This window comes from Aspergillus uvarum, assembly GCF_003184745.1.
Source record: "Aspergillus uvarum CBS 121591 unplaced genomic scaffold BO82scaffold_37, whole genome shotgun sequence".
NCBI lineage: Eukaryota > Fungi > Ascomycota > Eurotiomycetes > Eurotiales > Aspergillaceae > Aspergillus > Aspergillus uvarum.
The window spans coordinates 107,432-129,485 of record NW_020291334.1 but is presented as its reverse complement, the minus strand read 5'-3'; the positions used below and the strand labels follow the sequence as shown (position 1 = coordinate 129,485).

Below are 22,054 nucleotides of genomic sequence, written 5' to 3'. Positions count from 1 at the left end.
GCCAGGTGTAGACGGAGCCATCGGCCTGAGTCAAGTCAGACCAGGCTCTGATCAATCATACATCCGTTTGATGAATTCAAATTGTACGGACCATGTCTTCAAGTAAGCCCGTTCCATGAAATGCAGCGCAGAAATCTTCTATGAAATTATCCAAGTCGATCTGGATGACGCCTCATATGGTGCGTTTCATTAGTGTCTTGATGAATGTCTTGATGAAGCGAAGAAAAATTGGCTAAGAAAGAAGGATATTATAGTGAGAACGAGAGAAATGGTTCAAATGAGATAAAATCAAGCGGCAACGGTGTTCGTGGCCGTCTCCGCCTCTGACTTGAGGGCGGCGGCGGCGTCTTCTTGCACGGCAGCCACCTTCTCGTCCTCAGGGGCTGCGTCAGGAGTCTCTTGCGCGGCAGCCTTTTCAACCGGGGCAGCCGCGGACTCGCCTTGCTGGGCGACGGTACCCGCAGGGAGGGTGGATTTCCGACTCTCGCCGTTGACTTTGCCGAGAATCTCGATAGTGTCGTCGTTGAACAAGACGGGGCCTTTGATGAAGCTGGGCTTGGTTTCGCCCTCAGCGGCTGGAGCTTCGAGGGCACCGACGACCTGACGGGCTTCTTCGTCGAGGTTGGGCACGTCACCCCACTTCCAGTCCAAGTCGCCACCATATTGCTTGGGAATGCTGGAGGGATCCATGAAATTCGTCAGCGTCGGCTTCACCTCTGCGGCCGAGAGGATGAAGATCTTGGACGTGGTAACCGGATCAAACCAGCGCTTGATCCAGCCCCAGACAGTGGGGAAGAAAGAAGGGGCGCCGATGATCTACAGTAACTTCATATTAGCAACGCCTTTCCACATGCTATGCGGAGAACAACTCACGAAGATCCGGTCCAGAGTCTCAGGATAATGAGCGGTCGCCAACACACTGGCATCTTGCATGTGACCCTTGAGATCCCAGAATTGCTTCAATCCCACTCCGCTGACATCGACGATGTTGTTGGACGAAGTGATGGGCGTCTCCGGGTTAGGGCGAGACAGCTGTGAGCACAAGGGCATGACGAAGCGAAGGAGATTCTCGTAAAGAGCGAAGAGACGCAGTAACCGCTCGGGAACCTTCGACGACTGTTGTGTCTCAGTGGACAGGGTAGATTTGTACGCGGCCATGTTCTTGTTGTTCAAATGTTGGATCTCGAACACATAGACAGGGATACCGCGACGGTCACGACGGCCGGTCCATTGAGGATACTATGGTGGAGCAAACCACCGTCAGCGACCATGTTCATCTTCAACCTATTTTCTACCATCGGGTAGATAACGAACCATCCGTCGAGCAGCTTCATATGCATCCACCTCGATGTTCTCATACAACGACTCAATGGCGTTCTCGCGGCGCCAATCCTCGGTATCCTTAAACTGTCCCCAAGCGCCATCGATGTCGAACTTGCGCGCGCGAAGGAAACGCCTTTAGACCGAGGTCCCAGTGTCAGTGTCTTTCTTGTCTGTTGTTGTGGCAAGGGTGCGTAAAGGGGGGGGAGGGAAGATGAATCCATACAGCATGGTCGCATCGGCGTGACTGGCCTTCTCGCCATCTCGCTCCGGCGTATAGTATCCATTTTGCTCGCACAGCTTTTTGAACTCTTCCAGCTTCTGCTCCTGGTCTTCCGTCAGGTGGTGGAGATGGCCCGCGAGCCAGGCCGTGCCCGCCGCCTGCGATGCCGCAGCGACCGGGTCGTTCTTAGGATCGGTTGCGTCATTCGAGCTGGCGTCGCTCTCCGCCTTGGTGGGCGTCGATTTGCTTCCCCAGAAAGGCATTTTGATTGTTTGTTTCGTCAGGGGGGATGGTTGGTAAGATCGAGAAAGAATGTTGAAATGAAACAAGGCTATAGGATCTAGAGTGGGTCGGTCGTCTTTACGAGAGCTGCGCTCGGGGATCGATCGGATCTTCGCGGACTTGCCTTATACCCGGCATGCAAAGAAATGACTGAGATACGAAGACCAATAGAACACGCCTGTGAAAATTATCGCCCAACACATAAGAACTAAGTCGCCGACCAAGGAGCAAATTGGAGTAACAAGACCGGCCGGTTGGGCTGAACAACGGATTTGTCTCTCCATCGCCACAAAACAAAGTTTCGGATGCCGGGAAGACTCATAATTGCCGGGTTATGTCATCTATGCACCCAGGGTCCAATTTATGCAGACGGCAGAGAATATATCGCCCATGGAATAAGAACGTCATCAGTTTTGATTTCTCCTTTTTGGTATCCTTCAAGCAGAGTTAAAAAGTGAGGGAGTATCCTAGACTAGCCTAGTAGGTCACATCAAAATAGTTTTGGGGCGAATCAAACAGCCCGATCAGGACCTTACAGTTCGTCGCCCGTTGGGAATCAAACGTAAAAGAAAGCACCAGCTGCGCAATATTTGTACAGTTAATCCAAGTAAAGAGAATTTCCACGAGCTTAGTCCTCAGTCAGGTCACCGTACTCCCACATACCGCGTCGCTCCTGCTTGGCTTCATCCTCCATCACACGGAGGTGAGTCAAGGTATCAGCGGCAGCGCGCTCCCAAGCCTTCAACTTCCGCGGGACCATCGCCAGACCCTCCCGAACAATATCCGCGTTGATGCTGTGGTCCAGATTCTTCGACTCGGTAGGGTCCAGAAGGGTCACATGCAAGGTGCCTTCGGGAGAGACGTAGTCCACGTTGGCCACAAGCTCACGGTTGTAAACCTGCTCCTCGATGAAGCTCACAGTATCCTGCAGGTAGTCCTCGGCGCCGGGGAGCTGAACCAGGGAGAGAACTGCATCAGCAGCCTGAGGGCGAAGCTTTTGAACAGAGAACTGAGGCTGGCTCAGGGGTCGCAGACGAGACCAGGGAAGAACCTCGGAGTTACCGAAGTCGATATACAAAACCTCCGCCTGCTGCTTCTCGCGGTCGTTGCGACGAACCTTAGCACGGTACCATTCCCCATCTTCGCTGAACTTGGCCGCCACGAAGTCACCGGCCTTGGGAGGCCCAGACAGGGGAGTATCGTTGGCCTTGTTGATGTGGAAAGAGCGGAAGGCACTCATCAACTCGGTGAGGGCTGAGGTACCGGTGCCAATCTGCTGAATCTTGAGGCGACCGTTGGTCGGGTCAACGTAAGTGACCATCACATCGCGGTAATCCTTGCGGCGCTGAACTTCCTCGGCTTCAGCACCGTTGCTGCTGTTGACCGCCTCTTCCTCCTCTTCGACATCCTTGCTAGGATCCCAGTCATGCCAGAGTCCCTTGCGAGCCTCCTTAGCCCTCTGTTCAGCAGCGAAATATTCGGTGGCGTGACCAGACTGCTCAGCGGAGTAAGCGTGAACAGTAGCAAAACCTTCCTCGAGCAGAATCTTGGTGAAGTTCTCCTTGTTCACATACAGGGTACCAATGAATCCCCCGACCTTGTCAATGGTCTCGACGTCGATCTCAACGTCGCGTTGCAAGCAGCGTCTGTTGGCCAGGTCATGTGCTTCCTGACCGAAAGGCTCACCGGCTTCGTTGGGGTTACGAGGAGAGCGGGGAGCACGGATACCGGACAGAACGAGGGTAAGCTTGGCGTTCTCGCGAGGCACAAGCACAGTGAAGCGCGAGCCGGACTTGACGAAGTCGACAATGGCCGGCACCCGCTTCTGCCTTTGAAGGATCGAGACTTCCATCTTGGCCTTCTGAAGGCTCTCGGAGTAATCTTGGTACTGCTTGGCCTTGGGTGGCTTGGGCGACCACATGCCCTTGCCCTCCGACTGAGCCTCAGCCTCCGCGAGCATCAGGCTGTCGTACTCCGGGGAGCGGTCGTCGTCGTCCTGGCGGTGACGGATCACGGAAGCGTAACCCGCCTCGACCAGCGCAAGAGCAATGTTGGTGTTTCCTTGTACAACGGTGGCGACGTCTCGCTCCTCGTAACCCTCTGTTGCGGGCTTCTTGCCGTTGACGGTGACCTTAACATGCTTGCCGATGAGCCTCTTGCGAACGAATTCCTTAGCATCGGCTGCGAAGGGCGCCTGCTTGGGATCGGAAGGCTTTGGCTGTCTGACGCTGCTCAAGCTGATCTTCTTCTCCTGGCCAGCCTTGTTCCTGATGAACAGAGTGTCGGCATTCAACACACGGGTGACAGTGTAGTCCTCAGCGGCCCCGCCTGCAGGACCCTTGGATGCGACGAGACCGGTAAACAAGCCGACTCTGGCATCCTTGGCAGCTTTCTCGGCGCGGCGGAAAGCGGCCATCTCGGTACCCAGGAGGGCTGAGTGGTGGTCATGGCAGCGGGCCAAACCGGCCTCGAGCAAGAACTTGGCAACGTTTCCGTTGGGGTGAAGGACACTGGCGATCAATTGGCCCTGGGGGGTGACACCAAGCAGAGACACCTGAACCTTGCGCTGCAGGATACGGGATTCCACAAACTGGAACGCCTCGTCTCCGTACGGCTCGGCTGCCTGCTCCTTGCCGTCAGCAGTCACTCGCTTGACCGCAGGCGCCCGGACACCAGCCATGGCAGCGACGACCTGCAGATGTTCCTCTGGCGATAGCAGCAAGCGTAGGACCAAACGATCACCGTTCAGAACTCGCTCGACAATACCCTCGAGATGCTTGTCCTTCCATTCATCGACCAGGGACTTGGCGTCTGACAGCTCATAGCTGGTTTCAGTGTGACCCTTGTCGGAGCCAGCCCAGGTTCCCTTGCCTTCTGACCTGGCGTGGTCCTCCAAAGCACGCAGCCGCTCGAGGTAGGCGAGGGTTTCCTCGGACTCATCGCTGCGCTTACCGGCCTCTTCACGAACACGAGTCCATCCTTCCTGCACGCTGATATCCGGCACAGAGACCTCGAAGGTGGGTAGTTTGATTGTGCCGTAGTCCCGCTTGGCGCCGGTGGGAATGGTGTACAGGACTTGGAATTGCACTACTTTGCCGACGAGCAGTTCACGGAGGAATTCGCGGGACTGAAAAGCGTATGGCTGCAGGAATTCATCAATTCAGATTAGCAAACGATGCTGCATCTTATTTTGGAATTGATTTTCGATATCACAACGTGTGGCAACGGGGTAAGGGTAGAGGCTCAAATGAGACCGAGTTCACTGCCTCAATGCAAAGGACACATATGCGGGCAACCAGCGGAAGAGGAAAGGTCATCCGATCAACGATTGAGGACCGTATTTTGAGTCAATTCGACATACCTCATCGCCTTCTCTGCGCAGCCTGGGGGCTGAGACATATGCCAGACTCAGGACGCGTTCCTGGCCGGGATTGGTGATATGCGACAGCACCACCGTGTCGCCGGATAGGACAGATTTCACACGAGCTTCCAGAGGCATTCTGGCGAGAGCTGGTGTAATGGGTGAAGAGGAGAAGGAATTAAGGTATAAGGACTTCACCCAGTCAGATTGACAAGGCCCAAGGTAAAGCAATCAAAGAAGAGAAGGGGAAGAAAGGATGGGATTATTGGGAATAAGATCAGGAGAGGCGGAAGGAAAGAGGAGAGTGAACGGGAAGACCAAAGAGTATCGAGTCAACGGCGGATGCTGCTGATCTGGCCAGGTACAGCACCGGCGGGAGAGCGAGACCAATCGCGTCAAGGCGGAACACCTGACTTTGTGGGGGAGCTTCCGCCTACCGGATTCTAGCCACTCAACAATGCAGCACTCTGTGTGTATTGATTAAAAGATGAATTATACCTTTACAGTTATTGATGCATATTGAATAAATCACTGCAGTGCACAATACTGGCAATTGGCACCGTCAAAGCAACTCTAGACACCACATCGCCATTAAGTGTGTCTTTCAGAGACCATGTTCGATTGACAGATACCCCTTGAACAAAGGCATAGGAATCAGCTTGATTTTGTATACCACCGGCTTTCTTTAGCTCGGATACAATTTAACGTACTCAACCTAGCACTGAAAAAGAGGCATTGGCATCGAGACAGCGATGGAGCTTTGACGCTGGCTATCACCTCGTAACACTACGACACATTACAAGAAAAGTACTACATGGTCGACCAAGACAGGGAATCGCCTGGATTACTCGCATCAAGTCATTCATGCATTTCAATCTGTTTCATGACATCAATCGGACAATAGCAGACTATTTCCATTCTGGTTAAGCCTTTCAGACCTAAATTGACAACATAACACTATTATAAATGCACTTAAGCGGCGATACCAATGACACCTATCAAAAAAGCAGAGACATGAGTATATTTCCACGATGAGCCATTCGAGAGACAACTTACCGCAGGCAGGGCGGGGACCAGCGTTACCGGTCTTCTTGGACTCCTCGTTACCACCCTTGCCGAGGTCATCAGTGCCGGCGTGGACGACCAGGGTCCGCTGCATTGCAAACGTGTTAGTTTAATCGATATGGCCACTAAGTAAGAGGGGGTTCGAGGAAACGTACGCCCAGGACGCTCTCAGCACCGATGAGCTTCACAAGCTTGTCCTGCTTGGAGCCGACGGCGTTACCCTCAGCATCGGTCTTGAAGTTACCCAAGTCACCGACGTGGCGCTCGGAGTCCTCGGGAGCACCGTGGGTCTTGCCGAAGGGGTTGAAGTGAGGGCCAGCGGAGGTGCAGCCGTTGGTGTTGTCACCGAACTGGTGAACGTGGAAGCCACGCTCAGCGTTGGCGTCGTGGCCAGTGATGTTCCAGGAGATGGTGGTGGGAGTGTTCTCATCGGCCTGCTCGAAGGTGACAGTGCCGGAGATCTTAGAGTCTCCACGGAGAACAGCGACTGGTGAGAGGGGAGGAAAGTTTGAGTTAGCCCATGATCTCATTAACTAGAAGGCTTCCTGAAACAGGATCACCCGATCCGAGCTGAGCCAGGACCAGCCAGCCGGCTAGCAGGGTTCAATGGGAACAAGGTGGTGGTTATTTTGTCAAGCCGACAGGGGAGAACGAATCAAAGCCTCCAGGGACTCGAGTTGGCAGTGCTTCTTGAGCTTGTCTGTCCATCGAGCAGGGTCCTCAATCGGTGATAGGTCGGGTGACGCAGGAGGAGAGATCGCAAGGTGCTCAAATCTGCTCACTCAAGGTCCCCCTTCCCCCGGGCCGTTGGCCGATCGTGGATCCCATGGAAAGGCGAAAGACCAATAATACGAGGACTAGATGAAAGGAGGGTATCCAAACTTACCAGCCTTGACCATTTTGACGGTTGTGGGGGAATTTGATATCTGGGGATTCAGAAACTGGTGAGGAAAGCAAGAGATGGACGGGAGAAGGAACAGGAGAAAGAGCGAGAGGGAGGGAGAGAGGGATTGAGGGAGGGAAGAAGTGGAGGAAAGCGAACGAGGGGTAAGCTAAAATGAGCAAAGCACCGAGGAGGAGCACCAGGTGCACCAGCAACCAAGCAGTAGCAACGGAGCAACAGCGGCAGTGGGTTCGGTTTCGACGAGCTTCCAATCTGAGTCGCTTTTTACCCCACCTGGCGGGGTTCTCGGGAATGACGTTTTGTTTGTGTCTTCCATCCTCACCCCCGATTCATAAGCAGGTCGGGTCCAGATGCACATCACACGAAGTGTTTATGTTAACTTTGCCATTCTGTACTCCGTAGTGACAAGCCAATTCAGCTCTGTCCGTTTGATCTGCCAAATTCAATCTCCTGCTCTCCGAGCTGCACTCCTATCAGCAAGCCGATTCTCTCCAGCCCCGTCGTCTACTGTCCTACTGAAACAATGCGATAACCCCCCAAGAAACTCAAGTCGGGTACGAGGCAGCTGGCGCCGCGAATAAATCTGTCGCTGAACTTGGGACTGTTTCGTTTGCATGTGAGCTGCTCGATTGATTGCGCATGCCGCTGCTTTTGTATGTACAGTACAGTACTTGGTTGCAGTTCCGGGGCACCCACTCATTGCTATTGAGCACGCACCTGCTCAACTACCGAGAAAGAAGTAGGAAGCACAGAGAAACAAACGAAACCGCATACTCCGCGAAGATAAACTCTACTGTACATGATAGAGACTCTGGTCAGGGCACCGTGGTATCCGTCAGGGCAAATCCAATCAGCCTGTCCTGTGCATCTAAATCCGCCACATTGTATATTTGCATGGCCAAACAAAGAATCAGGTACTGTGTAAGTTAGTACACAAAGCTTGGCTGTTGCTTTGCAAGAGACCAGTCAGGCCTACCTGAGTAAATAGATAACAAGCCCAGGATATACTCTTCAGAACTCCCTCCCAATCGATATCATCTCTAGGACAATTATCCATAAGGTATATACAGTACGTAGTAGAACAGCCGGGAACCGCTGGGAACACGCACCTCCGACGCCCACGCCCCGCCGCGGTCGAGCAAAGCAGAAGCGGCAGCACAGCAGCACTAAAGGATCCGAAGGGAACCCGTGACAGTGGGACGGAACTTCGAACCAGCGATCTCGGAGGTCTTCCTTCCCCAACGGACACCTGGACGATCATGTTGAATCTCCTATTCAATTCACGGGATTGGAACCTCGGATATAATTTATTAACGCAGCTTCAATGTTGCATCGAAGCGCCCTTTGTGATAATTGTTACTCTACGCAGTAACTATATGGTTCTGTTCTAAAGCGGCCATGTCACCATACACCATCGGCATGCTGCATGCAAGTTGTGCCCTTGCTGCAGCTGTCATATTGGAGTTCGGACTGACTCGTACTGTACCAGGACATTTACCCCACCAGCGGATTCCTTCGTGCACACTATAAGTTTCTTCACTATCACGATCCGAGTATTTCTACGCTGTAGGACATATAAGAAGAGCAAGATGCAGTCAATTTACCAAAGCGCTCACTCTAAATGACAATCATCATTTTTTGTATCTACCCAGCCCAAATCCAGCTGAACTGTTTCGAAACTCATCAAATTATCATGATCATCAAATTTTTCTTTACACAAGTGGGAATAATATATGGGTCATCACAAAGAAAAGTTTTGAAAAGAAAATGCGCGCGCATGCATACTGCCACACACAATTTAGATCAGCAAACCAGAACGCAGGACAAACGGAAAACAGAATTATTCCATTATGCCTGGATCTTGGACTTGAGGATGTCCTTGAGGGTGACGGCGTCGGCGGCGAACTTGGAGATACCCTCACGGAGCTTCTCGACGGCCATGGCCTCCTCGTTGAAGTCGAAGCGGAAGAGAGCCTCGTCCTTGATGTAAGAGCGTTCGGGGATGTCGAGCTTGGCGGCATCGGTGGCGTCGAGCTTCTTGGGGACGGCCTCGGTGGAGTTGTAGAGGTCCTCAAGGAGGTTGGGCTGTAATCCATGTGGTTAGTTTCTGCGGCCGAACATGACGAGGCAGCGCGAGGCGAATGATGGGAACTTACGGAGATGGTCAAGTAGTCGCAGCCAGCCAGCTCGGTGATCTCACCGGTGTTACGGAAAGAGGCACCCATGACAATGGTATTGTAGCCGTACTTCTTGTAGTAGTTGAAGATCTTCTGGACGGACTTGACACCGGGGTCCTCCTGGGCGGTGTAGTCGCGCTTGTGGGCGGCCTTGTACCAGTCGAGGATACGGCCAACGAAGGGAGAGATGAGGTAGGCACCGGCCTCGGCGGCGGCGATGGCCTGGACCTCGGAGAACATGAGGGTAAGGTTGCAGTTGATGCCGTGCTTGGACTGAAGCTCCTCAGCGGCCTTGATACCCTCCCAGGTGGAGGCGATCTTGATCAGGATACGGTCCTTGGAGATACCCTGCTTCTCATAGAGCTGTACACAATGTTAGTCTCACATTTCCTCGTCCCTCTCTCGACGTCGACAGAAATCGTACCTTGATGAGGTGCAGAGCCTTGTCAATGGAGGCCTGCTTGTCGAAGGAGAAACGGGCATCGACCTCAGTGGAGACCTTGCCGGGAATGATCTTGAGAATCTCCTTGCCGAACTCGACGAGGAGGTTGTCGAGGGTGGCGTCGACCTGCTCGTCGACGGTCTTGCCCTCCTTCTTACCCTGCTCGACGGCCTTGTCGATCAGGGAGGCGTACTCGGGCTTCTTGGAGGCAGCCAGGATGAGGGAGGGGTTGGTGGTGGCATCCTGGGGCTTGTACTTGCCGATGGTGGCGAAGTCACCGGAGTCGCAAACGACGACCTTTTTTTCAAATGAACGAAGATGGTTAGTTGGCAGAATCGCGGGAGTTGGGCGGGAAGGAATCACATACGGTGCCGGTGGCCTTGAGCTGTTCGAGAGCAGAAGACATTGTGATAGATGAGTGTGAAAAGGTAGGGAGTTGAGGATTAGAAGTGAGTAAAATGAACTTTTTCGATAGATTGAAGAGAAGAAGAAAAGGATCAGAGGCGGGATTGGGTAAGAATAAGTAGGGGAAGTCAGCGGAGAGAGAAGTGGGAGTGGGAGGGGGGGTTGAATTGGGAAGGGAAACTGGATGAGCGAATGGTGGGGCAAAACAGCTTCCCTCCCCGATGACGCTATGCCTTTCTGCTCGTTTCTGTTGTTGTTCCAGTTAATATTTCCTTCCACTTAACTGCCTTCCTTCTCTTCTCTTCTGCAACCCCTCTTCATCCACAATGCGTACATCCCACCTACACCTACGGGTTACTACCACTATCGTTATAGCTCCCACTCAACACGAGAGGCACTAGTCCTACTCAGTGCCTGTATCATCTCTCTCCCATTCTCACATCCTACCCTCCTCCATACATACTTCAATTCATGCATTGTTGGTTGGTGCAGACCGGAGCACACTGGGCCGGCAAGACAGCGCCGGGCGGTCCACTCACGCCCGGCTAATCACGACCCCATCCAGGCCCTTTTTGCTTCACCGGAGGTTTCTTCCCCAGCGTGTTTGAGCTGCCGCCGCAGCAGCTGCGGGCTTACTGCATGGTCATAGGTACACCGTACAGCAGTACTCCCCTACCGTTCCCGTTTACCCCTCGGTTGCCCCTCTTCGGCTCGTTCTGCGGTCTTTGTCTTCGCTCCCGTGGGCTTTGCCCGCTACGTTCCAGCTCACGACGGAGTACTCGGAATAACGAGGCAGATGGGTTTCCGGTTCCAGGACCCCCCTGATCCGCCATTAAAACCGAATTTAACCGTTCTCGAATGATTCTTTGGAGGTGATGCTTCCCATTCAGGACAATATACCCGCCCTTCAATGACTCCTGGGCCCCTTTGTCTAGTCTTGATGTAGTACAACTGCCCCCACACATCCGTGGCTACCGCAACTTTTTTCTCCGCGTGTCTCCCCCACGGGATCTTTTTGGCTATATACAGTGGAGTCTCCAATCTTTGTCATACCCGGTGGAACAGAACTGGGCTGGAGACGAAAGTGTGAATCAAAGATTGCATGCCGAATACTGCCTGGGTGGATCGCAGAGGCTAGGCCGATCGTACATAAACTCAGCCATCCGAAAATGATCAGCATTGTGACCCTTATCACCCAGATTTAATCGCGTCTAGAAATCCCCTTCAAGTCTTCTAGCAACGGCCGAATGCGTATCGAGTCCCTTTCCCAACCTTATCATCGGCGTTGAACACAGCTCCATTCATACTAGTCCTCAATTAGCAAGCGATCAACCTTTGGATCACATTCCGTGTGTACTCACCACTCTACCAACCTCGTCACCGGTATAGACAACATGCGGTAAAGCAAGGATGCTGGTGATACCTGCCAAGATGTTGGCGCCATTGTCACGGAGGTTGTCCACATGATGTAGCTGCCTAATGAGCTCTAACTCAAAGCGTCCATGATGAACGATTTTGCTCCAGATCTGAAAGGCATTAGTGACTGTAGGGCTCGGCACTTTGAATGAATAACTCACATTGACAACACCCCGTTTATGCCCCGTAAATAGCAGCTCCCGCTCTTGCCACATATTGTTGACTCCCTCGTAGAAGACGCAAGTCATGACTTGGTCGTCTGCAGAGTCGCCTACCACCTGTTCGAGTAACAAGGCGCCATTGAGACTGTATAAACTGAGACGATCGCCGCGGCATATCATGATCTCGCCGGTAACATCGTTGATCTTAGCACACTATTCAAATGTTAGGCATCAGAAGTCCTCACATATCCCGGGACAGCTTACATCAACAGGTCCATTGGCCGACAGCTCTCGTACAAAACACTGCCGATTGAGATCCCATAGCATGATCTGCCCATCAGTTGAGGCTGACAAGAGCGCACTGAAGGACCAGGACACCGCAAGGACTGTGACCGGAGAACGATGTCCGAACAATGATCCGGATGGCTGTAGGTCGACGCTTTTGCCCGACGAGGTGAAAGTCCAGATCGAGACGGTGCAGTCTGTTCCCGCCGTCACTAACGTCCTGGAGTCGGCGAACAATGCGCACGACAGTTGGCCCGCATGGATGTGCTCAAAATGGCCAAGAAGCTGCAATCGCGTCAGAGGCTATATCGCTCGAAAAAACATATTCATCGTTGCCATACCTTGCGGTGATCGGCAGAGTAGAACCTGACGCTGCCATCGAAAAAACCCCATTCCATGTATTTGTCGTAGTTGGGAGGGATATTCAACCGTAGAGCAGCCGCGCATAGCAGTCGGTCTTGCCTCATCGATAATGAAGAGACCTGCTCGCCGATATCTGTCACTACTATTAGTACATGATTTGATACCCACCAAGCCTCTAACGCGATAGAGAGGACTCACCAAGAAGAGCAAGAGGAAGCTGAGTAAGCGACTCAGCCAACCGGTCTAACCGTGACGTCTTCTGTCCTGGATCTTCTCGCTGTGGATGTGGCCGGCTGAAGATCTGGTGGGGTGTCTGGCCAAAGTTATGAATGATCCCGATTGTAGCAAGTCGTTCGACAGGGTCTTCAATGGCATCGATGTCTTTAGCACCTTGATAGGACAGGTGATGAAAGACATTCACTGCCTCAACTGCAGCCTCGCCCTTCTGCTTGCAGCCAAACACCAGGTCGATCCAATGGTGTAGATTTTGCGTGACGTAGGGGCTTTCGAGAGCTTCTCGATGCTTTGCAATGAAGATTTTGGGGTCACCCTTCGCCCACGGTGGCAATTCAACCGAGTCAATGGCAGTTGTCATATTCTGGAGAAATCCAAACTCAAACTTGTTTGAATTGATGAGAAACTCCGGAAGATAAAAGAACTCTGGAGTGAGCTCTCGCACATCGGACATATTACCGCGTGATGCAGACTCCCAAGCTTTTCCAATGGAATAGAATAAGCGGTCAGCATGATCGAATGTACCTCCTTGGAGCAGTAGATACGACTTGACGAATGGCTGTAGTCGGATGAGATAGGAGCTGACGATCATGGCGGAAGAGTAATGAGTGCCGTAGTGGAATGGCGGCGAATTCTCGTCGGCCATCTCAGCAAAGGCCTTGTACCGCTCCCTGAAGTCCGCCTCGCGTTCCGATGTCTGACAACCCATGGGCTTGGAAAGGTCGCGAAATGTTAGGGAGTTGGTTAAGTCCAATTCCTCGCTGGTGTAATCCGCGAGCACCCAGGGGAACACTGGATACTGCGTGAGATCGTTGAACGTTCTCCCGGCTAGTGTGTTGATTAGCATCAAGTAATGGAAGTTGGAAATTTCCCCCTTCGCCCACTTGCGCGTTGCTGGATATACCGGAGAATGCCCGAAGACACTGGCGAACTTCGAACCCAGTGTCTGTGGTGCATCCTCTTGACTTCTGAGGGTTTCAAATCTCCAAACATCCTCAGGGCGTGCGTGACCGACACTACCGGTAACTTGAGGAGCTTTGGCGGCGAGTTGACTAAAGAGGCTATCCCGGGCTCGCGACGAGATGAGTGTCAAAAGGTAGCTGGTGCCATCTGAGAAGAAGATCTCCAGAGCGACATCACGGAACAGGAACCTCCTTTTAGAGACGCTTATTAAATCAGACCATTTCCAGCTTCGCGTTTCGTGATCTTGCGCTTTGCGTTCCATTGACTCTCGCCCGGCGATCATGCGGACATAAGGGTCGCGCTCATCCGTTGGCGCTTGCCAGACGTTGACAATTTCACCGTCGGACCTCTGGAAGAAATTGTCTAGAATGTAGATATGATCTTTACCTTGGATCAAAAGGCCCTCAAATGCCTCCAGACCGATGATCCGGGACATGTTGCACACACCTTCGACTTGATCCCCGCGATGTAAACTCCGCATAACCTTGCGGTTCTTATCCTCGTAGTCTTCTAAGTCAGCTTTGGGGTCGTCGATCATCTCAAAGCTTTCTTCCAGCATGCTTCTACCATCTGGGCCAATGCTTTGAACATTGCCATCCGCAGCTTCATTGTTCGTAGCCATGGGAGTGAGGTCAAGTGCCTCGGCGCCAGGAGACGGTTGAACCTGTGTGTCTAGTTTGATAGCTGGCGGCTCTGATGCTTTGCGCTTGGGCTGATAATCCTGCCTCTCACTTGAGTCATCTGGAATCAGGCGGAGTCGCATGCGACTACGTCCTTCCGTCTGGTCGAGACGCCATCTCTTCTCCCGATCCTCGCTTAAAAGGCCGCCATACCGCCGTAGATCCACAGTTAGCTTGGAAAAAGCTGACCACATGAATGCACTGTCGTCTTGCTGATCCTGAAGTGCTCGTTGAGACTTCAGAAATTCGGACGCTGAGATGTTCGAAGCCCAATGAGGGAAGGTTGCCTCATGTTTGCGTGTAATATCATTGCCGAGAACTTCCGCTTGTTTCCACTGCTTCAACCGGTCTTGGCGTCTGGATACCCGCGTCCGCCAACTACTGTCAATATTTGTGTTCTCCTCCTGAGCAAATTCTTCCCATTGCTTTGATATGACACCAAAGAAAACAGACTGAAGATCCTCCTTCTGGTCATCGAACCAGTGCAGAAATTCGGAATCGTCCATCCCCACCACGATCTCAAAGCCCGCAGCAAGCCGCTTCTGCAGATGGGTCGAAGCGTGACTTAGAATGGTAGCCATATCAGTGGGCTTTTGAACAAGCAAGATCCTGAAGAGCCCAGCCGCAGCTTGGCGTACTCTTTCGTCTTGATCGTCTAACTTGGTGTAAAGTAGATAGCATAGCAATTGCAAATAGTCTGAGCGAGCATCGCCAGACAAGAGCACAACTTGCCAGTATGACAGGTGGTTCAAGAAGCTAAGTGCATCAGGGCCTTCGGCTTCCGATAGCCCAAGAATGACTAGGCGGAAAACAGTCGTTCGGATCGTCGTAACCGCCTGGCTACATAGCCTGATGGTCTTCATGCGAGAGACATCGGGCCTTTGGAGGTACTCTAAGATCGTCCCTGCGAATTCAATAGTCGTGATTACTCCATCAATAAACCAACCTTCAAAGACCGCTTCTCCAAGATGTGTCACAAACCGGCCGATATTTGTTAAAACGCGCGGCTCGGCAAGATCTTCGGGCCTCGAAATGAAATGTTTCTTGAAAGTAGAAAGAAGATGCCTCATCACCCAAGAATTAAAGTGTGCCCGATGCTCCGTAGACCCAGGAGGGGACTTCGAGTATATGCCAAGACCAGAGAAGTCTTTCCTCTCCATGATCTGCGCAAAGAAAACTGGAACAATCAAGTCGAGCACACCGATGACCAAGGAATGCTCCATAACGCCTTTCAGTTCAATATCCTTCGGGCTGCACGCGTGGGCTATACGTGCAGAAGACGGTATGTGCTTCCCCTTGTCGGAAGAAACAAGAATAAAAGACGATGTTCGGCCGAGTGACCTACCAAGACCATCGCGGCTCCCTGGTTGCTCCACCGTTGTTGTCCGTAACTCGCTGACACCTCTAGAGCGTGGACGCATGACTAGATTGTGATCACTAAAGCCAAGGCTGTTTGCACGAGGATGTATTTCGACATCTGCGCTTTCCGGGGCTGAACCAGTAACCACTGGAAATAGCGCCAATAGTAGACATCGAGCATATTCCGGTTGTGTTGTAAAATCACGAAAACTCCGTGATCTCTCTTGAAGATTCGAAAAAAATTCAACCACGGTTTTCAGAAGCAGTATCTTCTCAGCGGTGGTGGTTGCACTCTTATGGGCCAACACCGAGGGGTGGGCCGCGTTTGTCAAGCCGTTCTCAGGTCCTTCGCCAGACTTTGTGCTTGGTTCCAAAGAGCTGTCTGCGGACGCTGTTTGCTCCATTGAGATCTGCATCAACTCAGTGATGACAGGGAATATTTCAGGGAACATTATTTGTGATGGAGTGCTCGATAAAAACGTTTCCGTTAAGCCATCTTTGTCAAATGATCTATCGATGTTCATTTTGCCGACGTCTTGACCAAAGAATATGGCAAAGCAAAGTGACCAGATGGCAGGTATGTGCCACCATCTCCTCAAGTAATGGCGCATGAGGACGTAGCCCCCTGTCTTATCAGTGAACTTTTTGCAGTAACTACCTCCATGAGTGGTAAGGAGGCGAGCGATAATTTTGAGCGCCGAAACCACAATCTCAGGGTCGTCCTCGCACAAGAGGTACAACAACCACTATAGAACAGTCAGACATTCCCATCCATTGGTTTGTGATGAGCAGGCGTCAGTGACATACCTTGTTTGTCACAGCCCTAGCAAATTTCCTAATTGGACTAAGGTCATTTGCGTTGCAGAGCATAGAACAGTACATGCGAAGCATTTCTGCGGCGATCGTAGGGCTAGGCACATATGCCACATTGTTATTGAGGACCTGCTGTTGCCGCACGCCAGTGTTGAAGCGCATGCTCCTCTTTTTCTGAAGCCTCATGGGTTCCCGAGGCTTATGGATCGCATAAGTGATGAATAGAGCTAGTGAACGAAGCAGATCTGCCGATAAGGAGCTCTCCATCAGGGATTGAAAGGCAGGAACGAAAAGGGCCAATGCTTCATGGGTAAAATCCTCCCCTTTAAGGGCTTCGAGCAATTTCTTGTTGACACCTACATTCCGTTAGCAAAGACGTGCTATCATAATTTTGGCATTAAAGAAAAGGAGAGCTCACGCATTCTAGCAAGTCGTTTTGCATTAAAACGACGAAACTGGCTTTCGCTGGCGAAGACACGGAATTGAGCATAGTAAAGTTCAAGTAATTGAATATCGCCGAACCTCCAAATCTCCAGGTCGACAAGAAGCACTCTGTATGCAAGAGGATTTGTGATCATGGACCGGTTAGTTTGCTCAAAGTCGTACCCAACAAATTTCAGTGTCAGACGAAGAAGCTCCAGGGCCAACGCGTATCGCTCCTCCTGATTGAAGCAGACACTTGATGACTTTGAGGATCCCCCAGAAGTAACACCAAGCTTTTCGCGCAGCAGCGCTGCAAGTATACCATAACCATTTTCTTTCTCCATTGCTTCACTGTTACGCCAATTGTCCTGAACAGCCTCGTAGATAGCCTCAACCGCCAGAAGGGTTGCTTCCGCAGAACCAGCTGCATGGAGAAGGCTCAGATGTATCGCCGTGCAGCCGCCAATACACCAACTTGCATCGTCCAAAGAGTGTGGTACTGCAACAACAGGATCGCCTGTCAGCACACCCACGCCGTGGGGTTGAGTCAATGCATCATTTATAGCAGGAGTAGCCCCGTTCACCGCTACTGCATTCCCACCTGCTTTTGTCATTTGATGCAGATTCCTTGCAGCTTGTTTGGACAATGACTTGATCAACCGGGTTTCATCAACGGTATTGCTGTCATCATCGTCCAAGACAGACAGCGGAGACACGTTGATGATGATGGAGGTCTCTTGGATGAGGGTACTGGCGCGTTTCCGGATAGCGGTGACGATATCTGATTGCTCTTCTTTACCAGGATGCAGGTGCTCGTTACGTAGATTCAAGGAGGCCGAGGCTTTGTAGGTCTGGAAAGAGCCAAGACAGTCCTGGAAGTTACCGTAATAACGGGGCCCAAGATTGTAGAAAACAGCAATCAGATCATCGCTGTAAGCTTCTTCGAAGAGAATAGCACTAGCCAGAGACCATCGAGAGGTAGATACCCCTCTTCCTAGCCTCATTGCTAGGTCCTGAGGTGTACCCAGAAATGCCTGGACCCGTGGCGACCGATTTGGGGAACTTGCAACAGGCATGCATGGATAGTCTATCTTCAGCTGTTCCACAAACTCGCCATCGATGAACAAGGAGGCACGAGAGTACGATGGCGGTCTGGGTTTCTTGTGAACCACACAGATATGGTACCATCGATTAGGCTCGAAAGCCATGGATTTGAATCGGACACTAGGCCGTGCTCCCTTGATTGAAGTCTGCAGGATGAAGTTACGCGTATCCTTTTCAAGATAGGCCAGCAAGAAGCAGGTCTGCGTGGGGTCAAATGCCCCAAATATTGTGGTGTGTGTGTTCGAGTCAAATTGGTCGAAACGCGCCCATACTGACAAAGTGTAACCAGACGAAGTTGCCGGGGGGAACGAGCGACCCATGGTAGAGAATTCTATCGAGCAAAAGCCGTGCAATGACAAGTCAAACTGTATGAAAGGGGGCCCTTTCGAGCGTTTGAGAACATCCACCAGGAACTGTAAGACTTTGGTACAGTCATGTGCCCTTTTATAAAGGTACACTGCATCGTCTAGCTTGCCGACACCTTGAGCGCATAATAACTGTCCTAGTTCCTGGTATGAGAGCCTCTCCGGTTCTGACAGCTCCTCACTGAAAAGTAGAGGGAGAATCAAAGACAGTGCTCCAGCATTGTGCAATGTGGTGATATTCCGCTGGGACTGAGAGGCCAGCTGAGACAGAACTGCAGGAACAGCAAGTTTCTGGACGTTGTGGTCAGACGGCGATGCTGACGTCTGACGCAGCCATACACGGATAAAAGGTTCGAGCAATTCAGGTACTTCAACGGTTTCAGACTGTCCTACGCATCGATCCACTTCTGACCGAATTTGATCAGGCAGTAGTTCAGAGGCCGATCGCAATTTTGTCTCTAACGTTGTGAAGATACTAGAGACCGCCTCCTGGCAAAGAGCCGCTGCCAGAATTCCGCTATAAAGTTGTTCTGTGTCACCCCGCACACCGTCTGCCTTCTTCGCTATAATAGCGAATATTTCCTCCAAGGCTGCTCGTCCTCCTCCAGAGATCCGAGTCGCAAAGTGCCGCTTGTTTCCATAATGGTCCTTCAATGCTTCTGCTAACACCACCAATGTATCCTTGAAGAGTGCCAATAGCGACTTCCGCTGATCTTGCGATAATTGTTCTGGGTCATATAATCCCGCAATCTTCCGGAGGAGGTCGATCAGACATTGAAAGCCATACAGGTGTCGAAAGTCCTCTTTAGCCTCTCGTGGATGGTCGTCATCGATGAATGTGTGGCGGAGACGGAGCAAACATTCGGTAGCCGAAAGTGCTAGCTGGGAATCTATCGCATGCCCGCTGGCGATAGTCTTCAGCTCCTCGATGACTGGGGTTAAGTCGACGGCCGGCCGTACGATAGACGGGGAAGGTGACGGTGAGAGAAGGGAAGTAGTCTGGCTCATTGCGCCGCAGAATAATTTAACCCCGGCTCCCTATCTGACGGCTAGTGACCATCAGACACCATAAACCTTCGCTGAGTGTGATGGTGAAGACGGTCTGCATTGGTATGTGTGGTAGCGGGTTCGTTAAGTTGGCCGACCTGGATCAATTTGCACACGCACACACACCTGCCGAGTCATAGGATGACCAGAGAAGGAGGGGGGAATGGAGGGGAAGAGAAGCAAGGACGGGTCGGTTGCAGAAGAGAGGAGAACAGCGAGCGAATGTGCGTTCCGTGAGGAGTCAACGGAGTTAGAGGTTCTGTCGAGATCCACCAGGGACTGGGAACGAGAGTGGGTGCGCTCTGTTGTTTCACTGGAGAGGTGGTGTTTGGGAGGCAAGGAGACGGGTACTTAGTTCTGTGAGTGATCTGCGGCGCGGGGAGAAAGAACTCGTATTCTTTTGAGTGGATAGAGAAAAAAAGAGCACACTTTGTATGTACTGTAGAGCGGTGGGTGAATTGGTTCAACTAAGCCAACGTCACTTCCAACGGAACCATGGCGGGGGAGGAGAGGCTACGGGGAGCTGCTGGGATCGGAGCAGTCCAGGTTCTTTTTCCGCCCAGCAAAACTGCTCGCTCTGATTTCAGCAAGTGGGCAGTGCTGCCCTACGCTCTTGGACGACGGCTGTCTCGGCTGGACCGAGCTATTCTAGTTTCTCAGCCATGTCTCCACTATTAGGAAGAATGAATAATGTCCATTGGATTCCAGCTGAACTCGTGGCCCACTTGAGCTTATCAAGAGACGGTGCCGCTTTTACAATAAATGCCATGTCGACACCTCAGGCCTACGGAGAGGATGGCATCAACACGATTCTTAGGGGAGGTTCGTAGGGAGACTCGACAACATCGAGCACTTACTGCCCTATCCTTCTTTCAAAGCATGTTTCACCGATACTCTTCTCTTCTAGAAAGGCTTGGAAGGTTGCTGCTCTCATGGCTATCCTTGGGTCCTGGGTAAATCGATGAAACCATGGGCATCGCATGACACTCAAGTAGAAGAGGCCGCGCGGTCATTCCATCTTCATTTCCAATGCCTTGGTCAGCCTCGCACAGCTGTCTCCCTGGACTTTGGCTCACAGCGAGACTATCTGTAACTTATATACTTTCAGCTTGGACGCTGGAGATTCGCCGATTGCTGAGCTCGAACACAATGCCAAGGCGTCAATTATCAGGGAGTGGAAGTTGTCTTTGAAGTTTCGTACTTCGGAGTAAGTAGTTAGATTCCTCCTTACTGAAGCCTGCCTTGGAGGTGACACCTGCAGCCCTTGACACGTTTAGGCGTCACGAAATGGATAAGGTCCAATGTTGACGATCTTCAAATGGCGATATCTTTGAAGGTAATGTTGTCAGATTCTCCTTACTGTGATGAAGCAACCGAGTAGAGATGTGTCTCAAGACCTTGCTAGCGATGACCTTCAAATAGTGTGATGCCTTACCATCTTGACCGTCTTCTCTACATCCATTATGATAGATAGTACGCGTGGCGGAAGCTGTTCAATTGAGGAATTCATCAATAGTTTACACTACAACCCTCAATGATGATTGGGCTCAGCTAGAAACCATAGGGCTACACAAAAAGAAGTTACTCTACCTGAAGCAAATCCAATCTGCCGGACAACGGAGTTATATAGTCACTCCCATGTTATTCTGCCACTACCTCATGAACCTTATGAAGAATCCTGTTCCCGATCCATAGCAATCAGACCAGTCAAGCAGATTCTAACTTTTGGATATCGTCTTTCGGTGACTCATGTACGAGTAATGCCCGGTCGTTACATCTCTTTATATGCAGAAAGGCGCTCTTATCAGACCGAACAGAAGTTACTAGCAGCAAGAAACAGGAACTGAAGCCATCATGGAAACCCCGGAAGCTGGCCTTCGTCTTAATCCTCATACAGGCTTGAATTCATGATGTGCCTGTGTCACCGTATGTTGCAATCATTGACTTTCCCTTTCCGACACTTGCAGCACACCCAAGGGACTTAGCCGATCAAACTCAAGATTGAAAAGAGTGGCGTCTGGGCACAATGACTGGTTCACTGCCTCAGCCTCGAGCATCCATGGACGGTCGGCAGGTGAATCCAGCGGTTATTCCAGTCAGCGACGCAGGTGACACAAGCGATCATCCGCAATCAAGACGATGATTGGTGTGAAGTGGGCCTTTGATAAGCACAGGCGGTCTTATCTAACCAACATTACAGGAGGTCCAAGGGCGATGGTAATGTATATGTATGGGTAAGTTAATTCTTGGTAAGACCCCTTCCCGGAGGAGCAGGAGTCAGCCGAGCACTTCCAAGGACTGGGTTCTCCGAGCACGCGACTCCGGGTTGCCTGGGTGCCGAAACGCGCGCTGCCTACCTTGTTAATGGTGGCGGGTAGTAGTTGGTTACATTCCAGTCAGGTCAGGGCCAGGTACGTACCTGCAGTCCAGGGTCGGTCGCTCTAATTCCGCAACAAGGAGAGCTGATTGAACTGAATCGAGCTGGCTGAGGCGGGTAAGCTTGAGGAGCTTGTATGCAGGGTCATTTGATCACACAACAGATAGCACAAGAGCTTTAGATTAACAATGATCGTGAAGACGGTCATTCAGAGAATCAAATTATGTCATTAACAATGTCAGTGTAGCACCTACCTAGTTGTTACTCGCACAAGTTGGTTAATTG

The 22,054-nt window shown here is 51.6% G+C and overlaps 5 protein-coding genes across 5 annotated transcripts; all 5 read right to left on the bottom strand.

Moving 5' to 3' along the window:
- Positions 1 to 288: 288 nt before the first annotated feature.
- On the bottom strand, positions 289 to 1,806 carry BO82DRAFT_286628 (SEC14 family lipid-binding protein; the record flags this gene model as incomplete). The annotated part of the gene is made up of 4 exons (XM_025631555.1): positions 289 to 816; positions 874 to 1,239; positions 1,315 to 1,456; positions 1,547 to 1,806. 4 exons carry the CDS (start codon positions 1,804 to 1,806, stop codon positions 289 to 291), a joined length of 1,296 nt encoding a protein of 431 aa, XP_025490579.1.
- A 420-nt stretch (positions 1,807 to 2,226) lies between these two features.
- On the bottom strand, positions 2,227 to 5,466 carry BO82DRAFT_355544 (putative transcription factor (Snd1/p100)). Its single transcript, XM_025635477.1, has 2 exons — positions 5,187 to 5,466; positions 2,227 to 4,967 (listed from the first exon to the last, which is right to left on the bottom strand). Exons 1-2 carry the CDS (start codon positions 5,322 to 5,324, stop codon positions 2,454 to 2,456), a joined length of 2,652 nt encoding a protein of 883 aa, XP_025490578.1. The 5' UTR covers positions 5,325 to 5,466; the 3' UTR covers positions 2,227 to 2,453.
- Positions 5,467 to 6,022: 556 nt separating this feature from the next.
- sod1 (superoxide dismutase SOD1) lies at positions 6,023 to 7,444 on the bottom strand. The gene is made up of 4 exons (XM_025632461.1): positions 7,138 to 7,444; positions 6,407 to 6,738; positions 6,243 to 6,339; positions 6,023 to 6,181 (listed from the first exon to the last, which is right to left on the bottom strand). The coding sequence occupies exons 1-4, from the start codon at positions 7,148 to 7,150 to the stop codon at positions 6,159 to 6,161; spliced, it is 465 nt and encodes a 154-aa protein (XP_025490577.1). The 5' UTR covers positions 7,151 to 7,444; the 3' UTR covers positions 6,023 to 6,158.
- A 1,300-nt stretch (positions 7,445 to 8,744) lies between these two features.
- On the bottom strand, positions 8,745 to 10,180 carry BO82DRAFT_338246 (sedoheptulose-7-phosphate:D-glyceraldehyde-3-phosphate transaldolase TAL1; the record flags this gene model as incomplete). Its single annotated transcript, XM_025633425.1, has 4 exons — positions 8,745 to 9,240; positions 9,312 to 9,695; positions 9,757 to 10,071; positions 10,142 to 10,180. The coding sequence occupies 4 exons, from the start codon at positions 10,178 to 10,180 to the stop codon at positions 9,004 to 9,006; spliced, it is 975 nt and encodes a 324-aa protein (XP_025490576.1). The 3' UTR covers positions 8,745 to 9,003.
- A 1,119-nt stretch (positions 10,181 to 11,299) lies between these two features.
- Positions 11,300 to 19,454, bottom strand: BO82DRAFT_109605 (Beige/BEACH domain protein). Its single transcript, XM_025629802.1, has 8 exons — positions 16,872 to 19,454; positions 16,448 to 16,809; positions 12,603 to 16,386; positions 12,383 to 12,537; positions 12,021 to 12,326; positions 11,757 to 11,969; positions 11,541 to 11,705; positions 11,300 to 11,485 (listed from the first exon to the last, which is right to left on the bottom strand). The coding sequence occupies exons 1-8, from the start codon at positions 19,351 to 19,353 to the stop codon at positions 11,456 to 11,458; spliced, it is 7,497 nt and encodes a 2,498-aa protein (XP_025490575.1). The 5' UTR covers positions 19,354 to 19,454; the 3' UTR covers positions 11,300 to 11,455.
- Positions 19,455 to 22,054: the final 2,600 nt, after the last annotated feature.